The 15,597-nt window shown below is 37.9% G+C and overlaps 1 protein-coding gene across 1 annotated transcript in view; it reads right to left on the minus strand.

Moving 5' to 3' along the window:
* Window positions 1–15,597, minus strand: part of CA8 (carbonic anhydrase 8) — a 48,548-nt gene that overhangs the window by 17,127 nt on the left and 15,824 nt on the right. Inside the window, exons 4-7 of the mRNA XM_064387189.1 lie at window positions 9,592–9,687; window positions 7,122–7,184; window positions 5,711–5,759; window positions 2,989–3,101 (exon numbers count right to left, since the gene is read on the minus strand). Coding sequence (XP_064243259.1) covers window positions 2,989–3,101; window positions 5,711–5,759; window positions 7,122–7,184; window positions 9,592–9,687 — 321 coding nt within the window. The remainder of the gene's footprint in view (window positions 1–2,988; window positions 3,102–5,710; window positions 5,760–7,121; window positions 7,185–9,591; window positions 9,688–15,597) is intronic.

Here is a 15,597-nt window from a genome sequence, read left to right on the forward strand (position 1 = left end):
CTATTTGTATAATCAGCACACTCAGATCTCCTTTCACTTAACTTTGACTTAGATCAGTAACATATCTATTCATCAGTAGGACTTTACTATCTGAAAATGTCTTCAGGTAAAAAAAAGGTTCTCTACTTTGTAATGGTCAGCCTATTGTGCCTATGTCAAAATGGTAACTTCATTGTTTCAAAATAACAGAATATGAAAATATTTTATGAGTGTGACCATGAAACAGAGAGGCAATTTTATTCATCGTTTGCCCTTATGACCTGCAGTTTGTTAAGCTAATCAATATTGCTGTGCTAATTGCAGAAAATTAGGATGTTGTCTCCAATATAAGAACTAGTGTGATCAGAGGAAAGAAACAAAACTTATTCCGTATTATATTATCTAATTCTTTATTTACTTGTTATTGACACTCAGAACTTGATTATTTCATGGCCTGAAAAATGAAAATAGCCTTGAATTTGTCTCTCACTGCCTATAACCACAGATGCTACTAGTATTTATATAAAGCACTTGATAGTTCATTAGTATCCCAAAGAAGAAATTTCTACAAGGTAGTGACAAATGTAAAAATAATGTACTTAAACCTATTAGAAATGCATTTGCACTGAAATCTATGATTCAATACTATAAGCTGGCTTAGTAAAATTCAATACCTTAACCAGCCTTCCACAGAAGATTCAAATGGTATATCCTATACTACATCCTCTATATTCCACAGACAAAAGGCCTTGCATTTCTAATCTCTCCTGGGCAACTTGCTGTAGATGAACCTGCTTTAGCAAGGCATTTGGAATAGATACTCTCCAGAGGTCCCTTCCAACCCCAATCATTCTGTGGTTCTGTGATTAAATGAAATCTCTCATAGGCACTCATGCCCACATGCACAAAAGAGGCCAGATAGTTCATTGCAGCCAAAATGCTAATTACACTTTAAAATCTTGGAATTTTACCTATAGCAAAATATTCTAGAACAAACAAAATCTTAATTTGGGCATCATGGAGACCTCACAATACCTTTCAATTTACGAATCCCAGAATCATCTCCTCTCACCTACCCCACATTTATTTTTCATTGACATATTTATTTTATTGACATATTTATTTTTCATTGACATCTGAAAGCAATATCTGGTGAAACATAATTTTTTTATGTCCCTTTTTTGCCCCTTGGCAAACGCCTTTCATGTTCTTAATAATTATTTTTCCTGCACAACCTTAACTTTAATGCTGCAATCATAAATATCACGGAGGAATGTTTTTCTAATTGATGCTTATCTATGACAAGAATAGTGGATCATCCTGGCGTGAGTCTGCTCCAATCCATCACTGGACTCCTGTGCCACCTCTCACCCATGTACAGTGCCAGTGGGAGTTAAAAGCTCCTCCATGACTTGCATGCCCTTCATCAGTGCAATGTTTTTGGATGGGGTTTGCACCTATCGAAGAAATGCAGGGACACAAAGCAGCTACCCCTCACCTAGCAAAGGCTGTGAATCTCAGTCTTTGGCCCAGGCATTACAAGCCACTCTTTTCCCCAGGCACAATATTCTTTTCAGGAGTCTTAACCCCTTCACACAACATTCCAACATCCTCCTTTCTTGTGGTAAATTAGTACATGGTAATGCTAACTAAAGTTGTATTTCTCTTCTTAATTCCTCTTTTGTTCACCCTCTTGCTGTCTCCCACTACACGTGGATGGTTTAAACTCTGCTCTCCTCTGTGCACTGACTGGATTAAAAAGGAATAGAGACTACAAAATCTGCAATTAGCAATATCATACTATGTCTCAGTGTAATAGCTGTAATACCTTATTATGTCTCAGCTGTCATAGCTGGACTTTGTACATCTGATTAAGTCCCCTTATTTATCAATATACCATGTAGACAATTAACTGACAAGTTACAAAATGCACTCTGTCTTTAAAAGTTATTTTGAATCTAATAATGCTAACAGAATGCTGTTTACTCAGTAGTAAGTAATGCATTTACTCTGTAATAAGCAGCCACAAGTCTTAGCTTTTCATAAACAAATAACAGATTCATGATGGGATGCATTTAATTTGCAGCTACCAGACAAATAACTTATTGGGAGATATCCTATGAATAGACCTAGAATTCAGTTTCCATAAAACAAGAAATGCTGCCAATTTTAAATTGTTAATGACGCTAAAATATTGTGTTAGAATATAGTGTTAAAATTTTAAATTATTAAAGCTGAAAAAATTTAATTTATCACCTTTTATACTTTTTACACATGCTTCAGAGCAGGCAATAAAAATGAATGCATTCAGCTTCAGGGATTCTAGGTGGGTTCACTTAAATTAAATGCACATTCCTCCAGCTGGGACTCACAGACTGTAGGAGAATATTCATCAGGAGTTTTCATTGTTTTTACTGGGATTATTTGTAGAAAGATTTGAAAAATTGTACCTTGAAAGGCTCAGAACTGTCAGATTTAATTTAAGAAAAAAAATCCAAATATTTTAAAATACATATGCGTGAAATGAAATTTAAATAGGTAGCTTCCATTTGGCATTTATTATAAAACTGAATTTTAAAAGAGCCAGATAAATTAAATACAGTTCGCTGCAATCTAACCAACCTGTACTACATTAACGTTTTTCATTCTCCAGGACGTAGTGCCTCCCTGTGCTTTTTTTTTTCCTTTAACATTAAAAAGCAGGGATATTTGAAAGCTTACAATTACAAAGAATTGAATTTCTTTTGCCCATTGAGTTCCTTTTTTCTTTTTTGTTGACTTAAATATAAGAATTATTTTAAATGCAGATGATAAATGATAAGGTTTTTCATCTCTGACCTTTGCATTGCTTTCAGTGACTCAAAAGGTTTGACCTTTACTTGAAAAGCCATGTACTGATCTAATGGGATCTTTAAGGAGAACAGACATAACGTTCTGATATATACATTTGCACGCTATAACCTTTAGCTCATAACCATATTCCAAGGTCAATTTAAGCTCAGCTGTTACCTGCACTTGGGACACAGTCAAAGGATAGCGAAATAATATCCAGGTGACACCTTCACTGCAGGGTGGAATGGTTAGAGAGCCCTCATACACCCAGTAGTCACGCAGAAGAGGATCTGAAATCAAAAGAAGCATGGAATTTTAATGACTATTAGGAAGTTAATGGTGTCTTTCAGTGACAGCTTATGACAGCTGTGGGCACACTCGCATGATGAAGTTAGTAAGCAGAAGCTAAGGTGTGAATTTATAACCTGCCAAGCACTGCCCACTACTTCCTCATATGAATGTATGTGAGCTTGTGGTCATTATATTACAGTAAGTTCCCCTGCAGATGAGCATTTTAGATGTGAAAATGCCACTCTGTAGATGTGAAAAATAACAAGTGCACAGCACTTGAAATTAACACGGCAAATAAGCAATGTTACAGGAATAAAGTAATTCCTGTTAATGTCAAAAGCTAAAAAGAGACGTATTTTGAAGGCAGAGGGTCTGTGGTGATTGAATTTTAACTGACTTCCACATTTAGGATATGTTTCAAGAATTAATTTTATTTCATGTTTTAGAAAAAAAAATCCATGAAAATTCAGCTGAAGAAAAACTTTTCACTTTGCAATTCTGGTGACATATTTTTTGAGATGCACTGGTGCTTCCTACCTTTGAAAAAGTGAGTTGAATTTCAGAGGGGGAAAAACATCAAGGTTTATCTTATAATCACATAATTCTTTAAGTTTATATATTTATTAATAGGTTTATGAATAACTGTTAGGATAAACAGTTGTCACTGAAAAATTTGTGCAATATTTTGTGCATGCAGACTTTTAACTCTCATAAAACACATTTGATTTTCATTATTTTAATTTTAATTTCTCATAGATTCCAATCACACTACACTTCATAAGTGAGACAACACAGGGCTTTCTTTTCCTGCTGTAGGCCATAAAGCCTAAAAAGTATTGACAAAAGGAGAGAGAACTAAAAGAGTGTTTCTCAAGAAACAAACCTAGAGAGAAACTGGAGACAAAGGGTGGTTAATCATGGCATGGAGAGCCAGGGGTAAGGTTGTGACTTGCTTGACAAGGACAGAATGGGATACTGGAAACAAATAAACCTGCTTGGTGGAAGTAACACGTTACTGTCATTTCACTACTAGCTCAGAGGAATATCAGTAGAATTAAATCTTGCTAATGAAGCTTGTGACTTTCAGCAAATGGATTTTGTTTTGTTGGTGTAATTTTCTTTCTCAGCTAGGAAATGATACAGCAAATCCATTGACAGCAAGTTGCATTATCAAACACTCAAAAGTTAAGAACTGCAAGAATTAATTCAGCCCATCCTGTGCATGCATTGTGGTACAGTGCTGTCACATGATCATGTGTGTCTTTTCTAAAGAATCTTTCATCGTTTACTTGCAAAGACAGATTATTTTGTTTTGAAAAGTACATAATATTATTTAGAATTCTCAGTACAATATGAGGAATTTGGAATTATTTTTCCTATGCTATTGAAATCTTGCTTGTTAGAATATTTTCTCATTTTTCATATTTCTAACACACTCATTTCTCCAGTGCCTGAGAGCTTAAATTAATTCATTTATCCTCCCATACCCCTGACTGGTGAGGAAGGATAGATTATCCCCTCAATTTACAGCTGGGGAACTGAGGCAGAGAAGATGAGGTCAAATGCATCTATTCATTTGAGGTGTTCAATATGACATGCTTAGAACCTGATTTCTCAGAGTATTTAACTTTCTATAGCACATAATACAGTCAGAGCACTGCTCCCATTGACTTCTCTTGGAGGTGTAAGCACTCAGCACTTCTGCAAATCAGACCCCATGATCTCAAGTCGGGCACCTGGAAAATGAGGAACACATAGTTAGAGATGACCTGTGAGCATTTTTCTTTATGTGACTTGATCAGCATCAAGCAGGAACTGTGAGGCAAGGGTCCTGTAAAAAACAGCTTATGGTCATGCAATCGGGTGATGTTTCATAATGGATATGCATGAGAGGCACAGGCTGCCTTAATTCCTGCAATTCCTAATTGTTGAGACTTGACTTTGCAACCTAAACAATATTCTTTTGATATAATTAATATAGTTTAATGTAGACCTGGGCTACTTTGAAAAATTCAAGATTCATCTTGCCACTATGACAGAGTTTAGCTCAAATGGATTCCTTGCAGAAACATTTCTCTTTAGAAAAGTTTGGGGTTTTTTTAATGTCACATTTCTTATTGTTACTCTCTAATTTTTAGCTTTTAGTAAGTTTGAATTTGCCTCCCTTTGTCCCTTCTCATTTTTTGCTATACAACTGTCATTGCATAATGGCATTGTCTTCTGATTCTGCCAAAAAAATTACCTTCTTAAGTGGGTAGCCTTACACTTCCTATTTTATGCCCAAGTAGAGAAAGGAATATGCACAGCTATCTCTCTGGATGGGTGGGTAAATCCTCAACAAAGCTAGCCATAGTGTTGTCAGCAGTGTACAGATACAGAATCACATCCCACTCACATAACAAAGGTGCAGATTTACAGTAAATCCCAATGGGAATTCACCAGTATCCCTGTTAGGATGGGCATTACAAAAATGCATTACCACCCTATGGGATCACTCAGGCTTGCAGTTTAGGCTAGGCTTTAGATTAGGATTGTCTCAGCCCTTGCAATCAGCTATTAATCCACACACAAAAAGTAAAAAAGTGCAAAAGTAAGCAAAGGCACCTACCTGGCAATAAAGAGTTGGGATTAAAACAGGGTATTGTTTTGGACTTTCCCTGAAAAAAGGAATACAAGTCAATCTCACCTCTAGCTTCTAATTAAAATGCTGATGAATGCCGAGGTAAAACACATTCTGCGTTCTTTTACCATTAAGACTTGAATTCCTGTGGAAAGCAACCTCACAAAGAGCACCCATTTAATCATCATTGTATTTCTCCTTGCAGCTACACAAACAGATATTTTTATCCTATTTTTTATTTTATTTTTAGGCTTATCCCAGAAATCTGTTAACTTTCTGCCTTTAGCACGTGGACTTCTTTAAGGTCCCAGCCTTGAAATTCTCTATACGAAATTCACAGGTTTCATACAAAAAGAGTTAAAAAAACAAGGGCCAAAGTGAGCTTATGTAACTGATATGGATAACACTTAATAAAATAATGCTGGTCCCACATATTTAATACAAGAAAATGTTATGTATGCCAAAGTGTGTTTGATGCTGACCCTTTGAAAGGCACAGCTGACCCTTTGAAATAACACAGTCACAAAATGGTGAGGCCTCTCATGACCTTCCTCTGCTCGGATATTGTCTCAGTAATGAAATTAGAGTTCAATACACTATTGTTTTCTCTGACACTTTCATAAAGAAAGAGTTTATAATATTAAAAATCATGCCTGAAGTTTAACATATAGGATTTGACTAAAATATTTCAATTCCTTTCTTATTTTTCTGCACTTCAGCATCTGCTGAAGTGAATGGTAATCTCTTCAGACCAATAAAAATATGTGTCATCAATACAACTCAAAATCCTTTTAAAATCAAAGGAATGTATGATTATTTCTATGTTACAGATCATGAAGTAGAGTTGAAAGTAACTTGCCCAAGGTCATTTAAGATAGTGTCAACATTTTGGAGAGCACTCAAATCTTCTCAGTCCTGCAAGGATTACCACCTGTCCTCCACAATCCCCAGACATAATGCACTTGACAAGTTGGCATTGTGTTTTTGCTGATTTCCCTGCAAGTTAATATGGGTGCTCACTTCATCTGTTTTTTTCCTCTACAAACTAAAACCAGGTAAGTTTGGAGACATGGCTGCTGGTGTTCACTAAGCATGTTGCAGTGCTTGCACTCACACTGACTCCATGAAAATCACTGAAAAGGTAGGACTTGCAAGCAGTTACTGGTATAGATCAAACTTTCTGGCCACCAGAAAAGGAAAGAAGTATTAAAAATATATATTAGCTGAATAATATTATCAGAATAAAATGCTGAGGTTTTCATGCTGGCCACCAAATGATGGCTTTTATATGAGGTTTTACTACAGACACATCTGAAATCTTTCTCTTGACTCCCTACAGACCCTTTGCTTACTCTCTCTCTGGTCATTAAAGGAAGCATTGCTTCAGACAATGCCTTACCTTGTACTGGATGTCCTGAAGAATTTCAGTTACAGCCTTTAGGCCCACATGCTCTTTTCCTATCTGAAATGCAGCAAGCAAAGGTGAATTTCAGTATCTTGGTATTTCAGAAACTGTGAGGCAAAACACAGGTCAACCAGAACAGTAAGTACTATAGCTGTTTTGAGTTTAGCTACATAACCTTGTGTAAATCAAATACACTGATACATGACAACTCCAAAAAATTAAATCATTATAAAACCACCAGCCAAAAGTAAACAGGGCTTAAATAACTTTAAAGCAGAGACAAACTCACAGAACAAGAGGAAGAGTCAAAATTACGTCTGGCAGGTTTTTATTAACCCTGTTATGCAGCACCTGTTCTATGTGGAGTCAAGTTCATGCAGTATTGTGGCATATAGATGCCAAGGATACAGTTTGTCCTTACTGGCTTTTGCCAGAAAAGTAAACAGAAAGGAACAGAGTGAACAAGCATAACAGAAAAATTTTGAATTTGTTCCCATAGCATTGCAAATCTGGCCCAAGTTATCTCTGAAGCTCAGGGGAGTTTTTTCGAGCCTGCAGAGCACAGAACAGCAGATTCCCTCTCCCACAGCATCTCTGGGATGGTGCCAGTGGAAGCAGGCTGCAGCACTGCCTCTGCTGAACGCCTGTGAGGAACAGGAGATGGGGCTCTAGAGAAAGACACTGAGATGAGAGATTCTAATTTTATATGGACGCTGCTCACTCTGCACACTGAACTCAGCTGCTTCTGACTCAATTCACCCATTCCAGGATCCTAGCTTTACTTTCAGAACAAAATCAGAAGAGGCAGAATGGCCTTCCACTTGCTTTCTTTGCCAACGTGTACAAATACAAGGTGAGGAAATAAACCAGCATGAGGGAGAATGGGAGAGCTAGACCCTCAAAAGTTTGTTTGCTTTTTGTTTCTCTTGGAATAGAATGACACAGTAGCCATTGGAAGGAAACAAAAGGTACTTTGTTACTTCTAGGAATTTAAGAGCATTTTCTTTTGTTTCAGAACAGAATTTCAATTTCAAACATTTCAAAGTGCGTAAAAGATATTGAAGTCACTTCAAAGATGCTGCTTCTAAATTAATCCCCAAGGGCTGTCACTTAAATCAGTGAAAATATTTTCATTGACCTTAAAATAATGTATTTTGAGAACCATGGTAAAAAAAATATTTTTCCATGCCTTTACCAAGAAAAAGTAGTCACCAAATTTCCTCTCCCTGTATCTTTAATAAACAGCTTAAATATTATTTTTCCTTGGTCAGTGGTAATTATGCCTCTCTTGGCTAATGAAGAAGCCTTTTTGGAATGCTTACAAACCCTGTGGTTCAGATGTGGATGACAGACCAGAAATGGAAAATGTATCATTGAAGTTTCAAATTTATTTAAGAACTTATATATAACTTTCTAACTGATTTGAAGGTTACCTCTGCTGGAATGAGAAGGTGACTTACATAAGCAATTATCACACAGCCCTCTAGGACACAAAGCTGAAGACTTTCTAACTTCCATTTTTAGCAGTTCTATCTGAGTGTTGAGGCACTAACCAATGTACCTTTAAATTCAGATGTAAAGCTCAAAGGCACTCATAAACTCGTTATGAAATACGACAAATTAATAATATCACTCTGCAAGAAAATCCATTTGATCTAAGGATGAACTTTAAACCTCTTCCTCCAAACCCATTTAAATAAAACAGTTTGCCATTTCTCATGAGGAAGATGAGAATCTGGTGTTTGAGGATTAAAACTAAAAATCTTTATAAGGTGCAGACCTTGAAAAACCTTCAACAGCAATTAGATTATAGTGCTAACTTCCTAGAATTCATTCCACCTTGTCCCCAGGAAGCTTTAAGCCTCCTCATTGCAGGCTTTTCTGAGGGTCTCTGGCAATTCTTGTTAACACTCTCAGTCTCTGAAGAAGTGGTACGACTCCACCTCACATTTGTCCTGCGTGAAGAAATACACTTGTCCCCGTGCTCAGGAAAGCACAATTCTAATACCAGTTTTCAGCAGTGCCAATGGCTTTGTAGGCCTTTTCTTTAATCTTTCCTCCTCTCCTCTGTCTATATCCTCAACCCCTGAACAGCAGACCCAGCCAGGAATTAATAGAAATACGTGACAGAGATAGTGAGGCACTTGTCCCTCCTGACAGCCTCATTCTGCTCTCAGAGGAATGAAGATTAGATGTCCGCTTATAGCCAGAGTCCCAGAAAGGTGCCTAACTATGTATTATCCCTTCTTTAACTAACATACTTCCAATATCCTGTTTAAACAAGAATTGATTGCTTAGCACACATATAGAAGACATGACTGAAAAATATCTTGCAAACAGAATACCGGCAGTCATACATTGTTTTCTTTCATGAAATCATTAAAAATTAAATAACATGGAAAGGACCTCATTATCCTCAGACAAATGAGAGTGCATCATAACAAGTGGAAGACAGGAGACTTACCTGCACAAATAAAGCAATAATAGCTATGCCGTGCTTCTTCCCTACTGCCTCATCAATGCTGCTGTACAGTGTGGAGTTCCAGTGCATTAGATGAAGCTAAAACAAAGCAGTGCAAACATAACAATAGAGAAATATGCCTTGTAATTAAAAACACCAGCAATTAACCTCAATTAAAAAAGCCTCAGCATGTTGTGTGTGCGCATGCAGGGATAAGTGGATTTACTATTTATAATACATATTGTAAATATCAGGAACACCAAGGAAAAAAAAACAGATAATGTTGCAGATAAAGTGATGTACAGCCAGTTACAAAAATCTACATCAAAGGTGTGAATTATATACTATACTAATGATGATTTAACAACTCTCTCAATCTGAATACTGAAATAATATCAGCTAATGAAATCCACCAACACTGCTCCTCAGCCAGCCAGCTCTCTCCCAAGGTAGGAGAATTATTATGGACATAGGCTGTCCAAACACACATTAGACTGACTGACTGTACTATCACAATGCCACTTGTCTCACACACTACCTCCCAAGACAAACCATTCAAATGTCAGTAGTAAGAGTAGAAGTGATTTTGGAAAAGGTTAAACACAGAGAAAATCAAGCAGAGAAAAGTGGCTTGAGGATCACCTTAGGGGTGAGGTTGAAAGAAAGAGATGGTAAAGAGCAAAGGAGCCAATGCAGGAATATATGGGAGGCAGTAGACACTGGATAGTTAACACAAAATCTGTTGTGGTGAAGTGTCACAGAATAATATGGGAAGTCATGTTTGAGAAAAAGAGATGGAAGGCAGACTAGGAGGAAGTTGGAAAGGGAAGAAAGAAGGGAGGGAGATGAGGGGGAAGAGAAAAGTGTTGGAAAACAGTGACATTTGGAAAGGGAAGGGAGAGAGGGAGGAAGAAAGTAGCCCACAGCTACACAACTTCTAGATATACAAATGCTCCCTGTTAGAACTAAGCCCATGGATTTACTTGGTTGTGTGCATTTTATCACAAATGAAAAGCTTTGTTACACATTTGGTTTGCCTTTGGATTTTAAAGCCAGAGGATCAAATAATGAGATCGCGGTCTCCGAGGTCTCTCCAGAAGAGCCTGGCGTTCGCACCAGATCCCCACTAGAGGGAGATCACGGAGTCCCACAACCCGAACAAAAATCCTGATGTTAAGAGGGAAATGTGAAACAGAAATTGGTTGTGGTGACTGCAGGGGGGATGGCAGTGTCCTCAGAGCTACGAGGACTCTCTTGGCTGGACATGTCAAGGCCAGCTTGTCCCTTGGTGGCTGGAACTACAGCGCTGAGGACAATCCCCAGGTGTCCAGGGACCATGGCTTTGCCTGTGTCAACAGACAGGTCTTGGCTAAAGCTGCTGTGGCATTCAGCATGTTAACATTTCCTCGGAGGTGAAGTCTAATCTGACATCTGTCTGTGTTCTGACAACAGCACATTTTCTCTAAACAGATCTGAAAGGAAAATGTTGAACCCCAGAAATAGGAAAATGAACAAGCACCTCAAATTGTTCAAGCAATGACCCCAGTTTATCCAGAAACAGATTGTCCTATCTTAAGCAGCAGGTTCATCAGATTTCCCTATGATAAGGCTGCATTACCTAGAAAAGTGACATCAAAACCTCTGTGTAATGCTATAAAATATTAAGAGCTCTAGAATTAGTCTGTGCAGTACATATATATGTAAAAGTAATGTTGAAACCCCCAGACTAGGTTCAGGTTTAGTAATCAACATCACTAAAGGAACTGAAAAATAGGCAATCAGCACTTTCTGGTCTAAAGGTTTCTGTAACTTTGAGGGTCTGCTCAAGGACATTTAAATTCTACAGCGGGGTCCTTGGAACAAGATCCATCATTTTGTACTGGGTTGCTAACACCCAAAGTAGAATGAATTTCTGATATGTGTTTAAAATGCTAGTGTTAAAGATGGCCATAATTATAGTGGATTAATGATATATTTTTCACACAGCGGGTTGCAAACTTGCTGTCATGAACACTAAAGAAAACAGGTATAGAGCGATCCTAGCCCCATGACAGTAGATGGCTGGGGAGTACAACAAAAAGTGGTCGGGCTCATGTGTTCTTTCTACATATCACCCCTGACTGGTACTGCCAACAACAGCACACTGGATGCACTGCAGTGTATGTTACGTTCCCATGTCCTGACTCAAGGTAATATTCACAATTAGCTCTTCACAGAAAATGTTCTGTCATTAGTGATTTACAAACTGAAATTAGAAAGGAAACCTAATGGAAAATAATAATTAATACCATGACATTTCCAAACAGCAGGCCAACGTATCATTTAACTCTATAAGACCATGCATGCACACTCAAACAATTAAACGCATTTGGTTACGCACTTAAATAAATGGAAGTCAAATTATTTCTTCTACAAAGCAAAAAAAATGTAGCTCAAAGCAGGGCTGGGTAAGTACATGGAAAAGTCATTCAGAAAGTGGTGCAAGGAAGTAGTAAGTGTTTGTAGTAAAGTGTGGGGGTTTTTTAAATCATGTTTTATCCTGTATATTTGTTGCTCTCTGGAGCTGCTCTGACTTTTGTGTGTTCTTTTTTATTTGTAATGTAACATCAGACACAAACATCAGACAACAGTTTTCAAAAAAAGATGGCAACAAGTCCACAAACATTACAAAATCTGAACTCTTGAGAGTACAGACCACAAAAAACATGGCCTATAACTCTTGTTAATATTTATGGGAATCAGATGTGCACAGAGGAAAGACCACAGTGCTTTCACAAATCTTGGAACTGTCACTATGATATAATGCTCATGGACAACGTCATATCCATGCCTCTGTATCTCACAACTAGGAATAATCACGGAGGCTAATAATGTTCTGTATTTTAGTAACCTTTTTACATTTATTTGAGACAGCTGTTTGAAAAATGCTCACTCACAAGGGGTGCCAGCCCCTGATATGAACATAACCATGCAGGGCTTTTTAAACAATCAGTTACAGTGCATTGGCAGCTTCTCATTGTGTGGTTTTCACTCAGAGTACAAAGCAGCCACACATGTCAGTGTGGCAGGAAAGGCTCTGCTCACCTTGTCAGGTAATGTTTTGATACTTTGCAGTTATGATGGCTCTACACAGCCAAAATGAGTCAGCTGTGCTGTTACTGATTATCGTGACTGGCTTGACATGCCAGACAGTATATTATTACAAAATAATCAGAGAGCTATCAGAAAATCCTCAGCACTCAAAAAATCCACTTTTCTCTTGGAAAAAAACCATAATTTTGGGCCTTTTAACATTACAGCTGTAAAGCAAAGAATTGTAGTAGTAGCTACTTTAAAATCAGATAAACTGAAAACTCATGAAGGCAAATAATAATAAAGTGCTGATAAAGTTGATTTGCTCTGAAGTGAACAGCTGGATAAACTCTCCTATACAGTGAAGATTAAGAAATCATTCCAGGTAGCAGAGCAAACCCCCTGGAAAGATTATTCTGTATGGAACAAATTCTGAGAAATTTCTCAATTTTCACCCAGACCCCTCTCAAGCAAAAGGCTACTGAACCCAATCCTTATTTAGGAAAAGTTGACAGACATTAAAAAGGGGCCTGTCTCAAAACAAGACTTCCTCTAAACTTTCTAAGGACCAGAGATTCTGGCTTTAAAATCAATAAACATTTATCAAATTAAAACCCTACAACTTAAATCCATTCCTTTCTTTACCACAGAAATACCTTCTTTGTCAATATGAAAAGGCTTGATGGTAGATTTTTTCACAAAATTGGAGTCCTGGGATGACAGATTCTGGCAGGAATCAGAGTCAATATATATGACCTATCACATTCATCAGTTCTGGAAACCAGTGTCTCAATAAAAATCACAGTTACAAAAATGTACATTTTTCCCCTGTCTGGGGCACTGACTGCTCTGTGGAATTCTGCAGGGTCTAAAGCTCACTGAGAGCAAAAATGATCTTTTAAGCTCTGTTGATGACCTTTCTTCATTCCCAGCTCACAGATACAATATATAATGACAGGATAATTTATGTTGGAAGTCACCTCTGAAGTTCAACTCTTTCACAGCAGCACCAACTTCAAAGTTAGCTACTAATTCAAAGTCAGATCAGGTTTTTCAGGTCCTTGTCCAACTAAGTTTTGCGTATCTCCAACGATAGAAGTCTCACAACCTCTCTAGATAACCCATTCTGTGCTTGACCTCCCCATAATTTATTTCTCCTTCTACCTAATCAGAATGTCTCCTGTTGCAGCCTGTGTCCCTTGCCTCTTGTTCTTTTGCACTCCTGAAGGCTCTCTGAGCACAACCATGAATTGCCTGCGACCACCAACTCAGCATCTCGTGACTGACTCCTGAGTGATGCCTCTTTCTCAAAACCCCTCAGTTATCCACTTGTTTGGATGACCATGTTTCACCTAAGCTTACTTTCAACTAAGCTTACCCAACCCTTACAATGTCAGGAAAGTTGCTAGTAGCTCTGTCCCTTACTGTGACCTACTGGTATGCATGTGTCACCCAAATGTGAGACCAGAAACAACACAGGCTAATTCCTTACAGGAAAACACATCCTGAAATAAATCAGGATACCTCATCTGTGATGAGGTATCTGATTAATGGTACAGGGAGAAGAAGAACTCTGCACCAGCATTTCTGCACTCTTGTATGATCCTAATGTTGCAAATTTGCTATGAACCTGCACAGTCTGGAAAAAAAGCAGCTCATATGTTATAACACCTTTCTTTATGAATACTTACTGCTAAATTATTGAAATTCTAATTTGCTGCTCAATGTGCTGTGTTTCCACTGGATAAGTCAGGCAGTTTGGAATAGAGTGCCAAAGTCATGCTCCATAGGAGTCAAAAGGAAATGTGCCAACAGCAAAAGTCCTCCTGACCCCCCTGGCACCAGAACCAGGTTCTACAGGGGCCTGATAAAACCATTGGCAGCTCAGGCAGCAAGAGACAACAAGAAACACCTGCCCAGCCTGGGTGTAGGTCCTACCTCAACTTAATTGGCAACCATAACACATATTGCAAGAGCTTGTGATGTGGGGGATTATTCTGTTTAACAGGCTCCTGTTTGTGTTCTATGCACAGTAGAAGACCATAATTTTTAAATAATTCTTCTTTAGATCGATTGGAACATCTGACTGGGACACAATCATCAGTGGGCCTGCTTGAAACTGTGCAGCTGGCACAATCAACCATTGCATTTTTTCCACTCTCTACACTCTTGACTGAGAAGCTAATTATTACAAAAGCGTCTTTCTTCAGTGCATGCTGCATCATGTGTAAATTAATCTTCTAGTAACCTTTGTTCCTTGCTCAGAACTAGGATATACAGCAATTCCTTGTTAGCTGTGTAACCAGCTGTTACAAGCTCCACAAAAGTTCACTTAGTCTAATAATATTAGAGGATAAAAGGCACCTCTCAACAAATCTCTCAAGGATGTGAGATTTGTCATTGCTCTCATATCTTCCCAACACTTATTTCAATGCATACAGACTATACATCAAAATACTAATACAGGAATACTCTATCACGATGCTTTAAATCAGAGGGGCACCTAAAACATGTCAGTCTGGAAATTTTGAGCAGACTGGGTTTTGTGATATTTCTGTCTCTGCTGAGAAAGAGTGTAGCTGAAACACTCTTTTGATTCCATAAACAGGGTCTCAGGGATAAATCTATATCTCTAAGGTAAATTAAAGCAGCTTTAGAATTCCTCTGCTAAAGATTGTAGAGATATCAAAGGTTGTCCTGGACTCACTCAAGTTTGCCAGGGATCAGTACATTCCAGTTTCATCCACAACATGCCATAAAAATGGAGTAGGGCAAACTCAGCTACCTAACTGTGGCCAGCAGGAAGGCTTTTTTCTGGATTGAGAGGGATGAAATGAAGCTCAGGATTTTAGCTAGTAATAGTGGAAGGTGACACAGTCTACTTGTACAATAATGATGTGTAATTTCAACAGCACAAATATTGCGTAAGCGACATCT

This window comes from Passer domesticus, chromosome 1 (assembly GCF_036417665.1).
Source record: "Passer domesticus isolate bPasDom1 chromosome 1, bPasDom1.hap1, whole genome shotgun sequence".
In the NCBI taxonomy this organism is placed as follows: Eukaryota; Metazoa; Chordata; class Aves; order Passeriformes; family Passeridae; genus Passer; species Passer domesticus.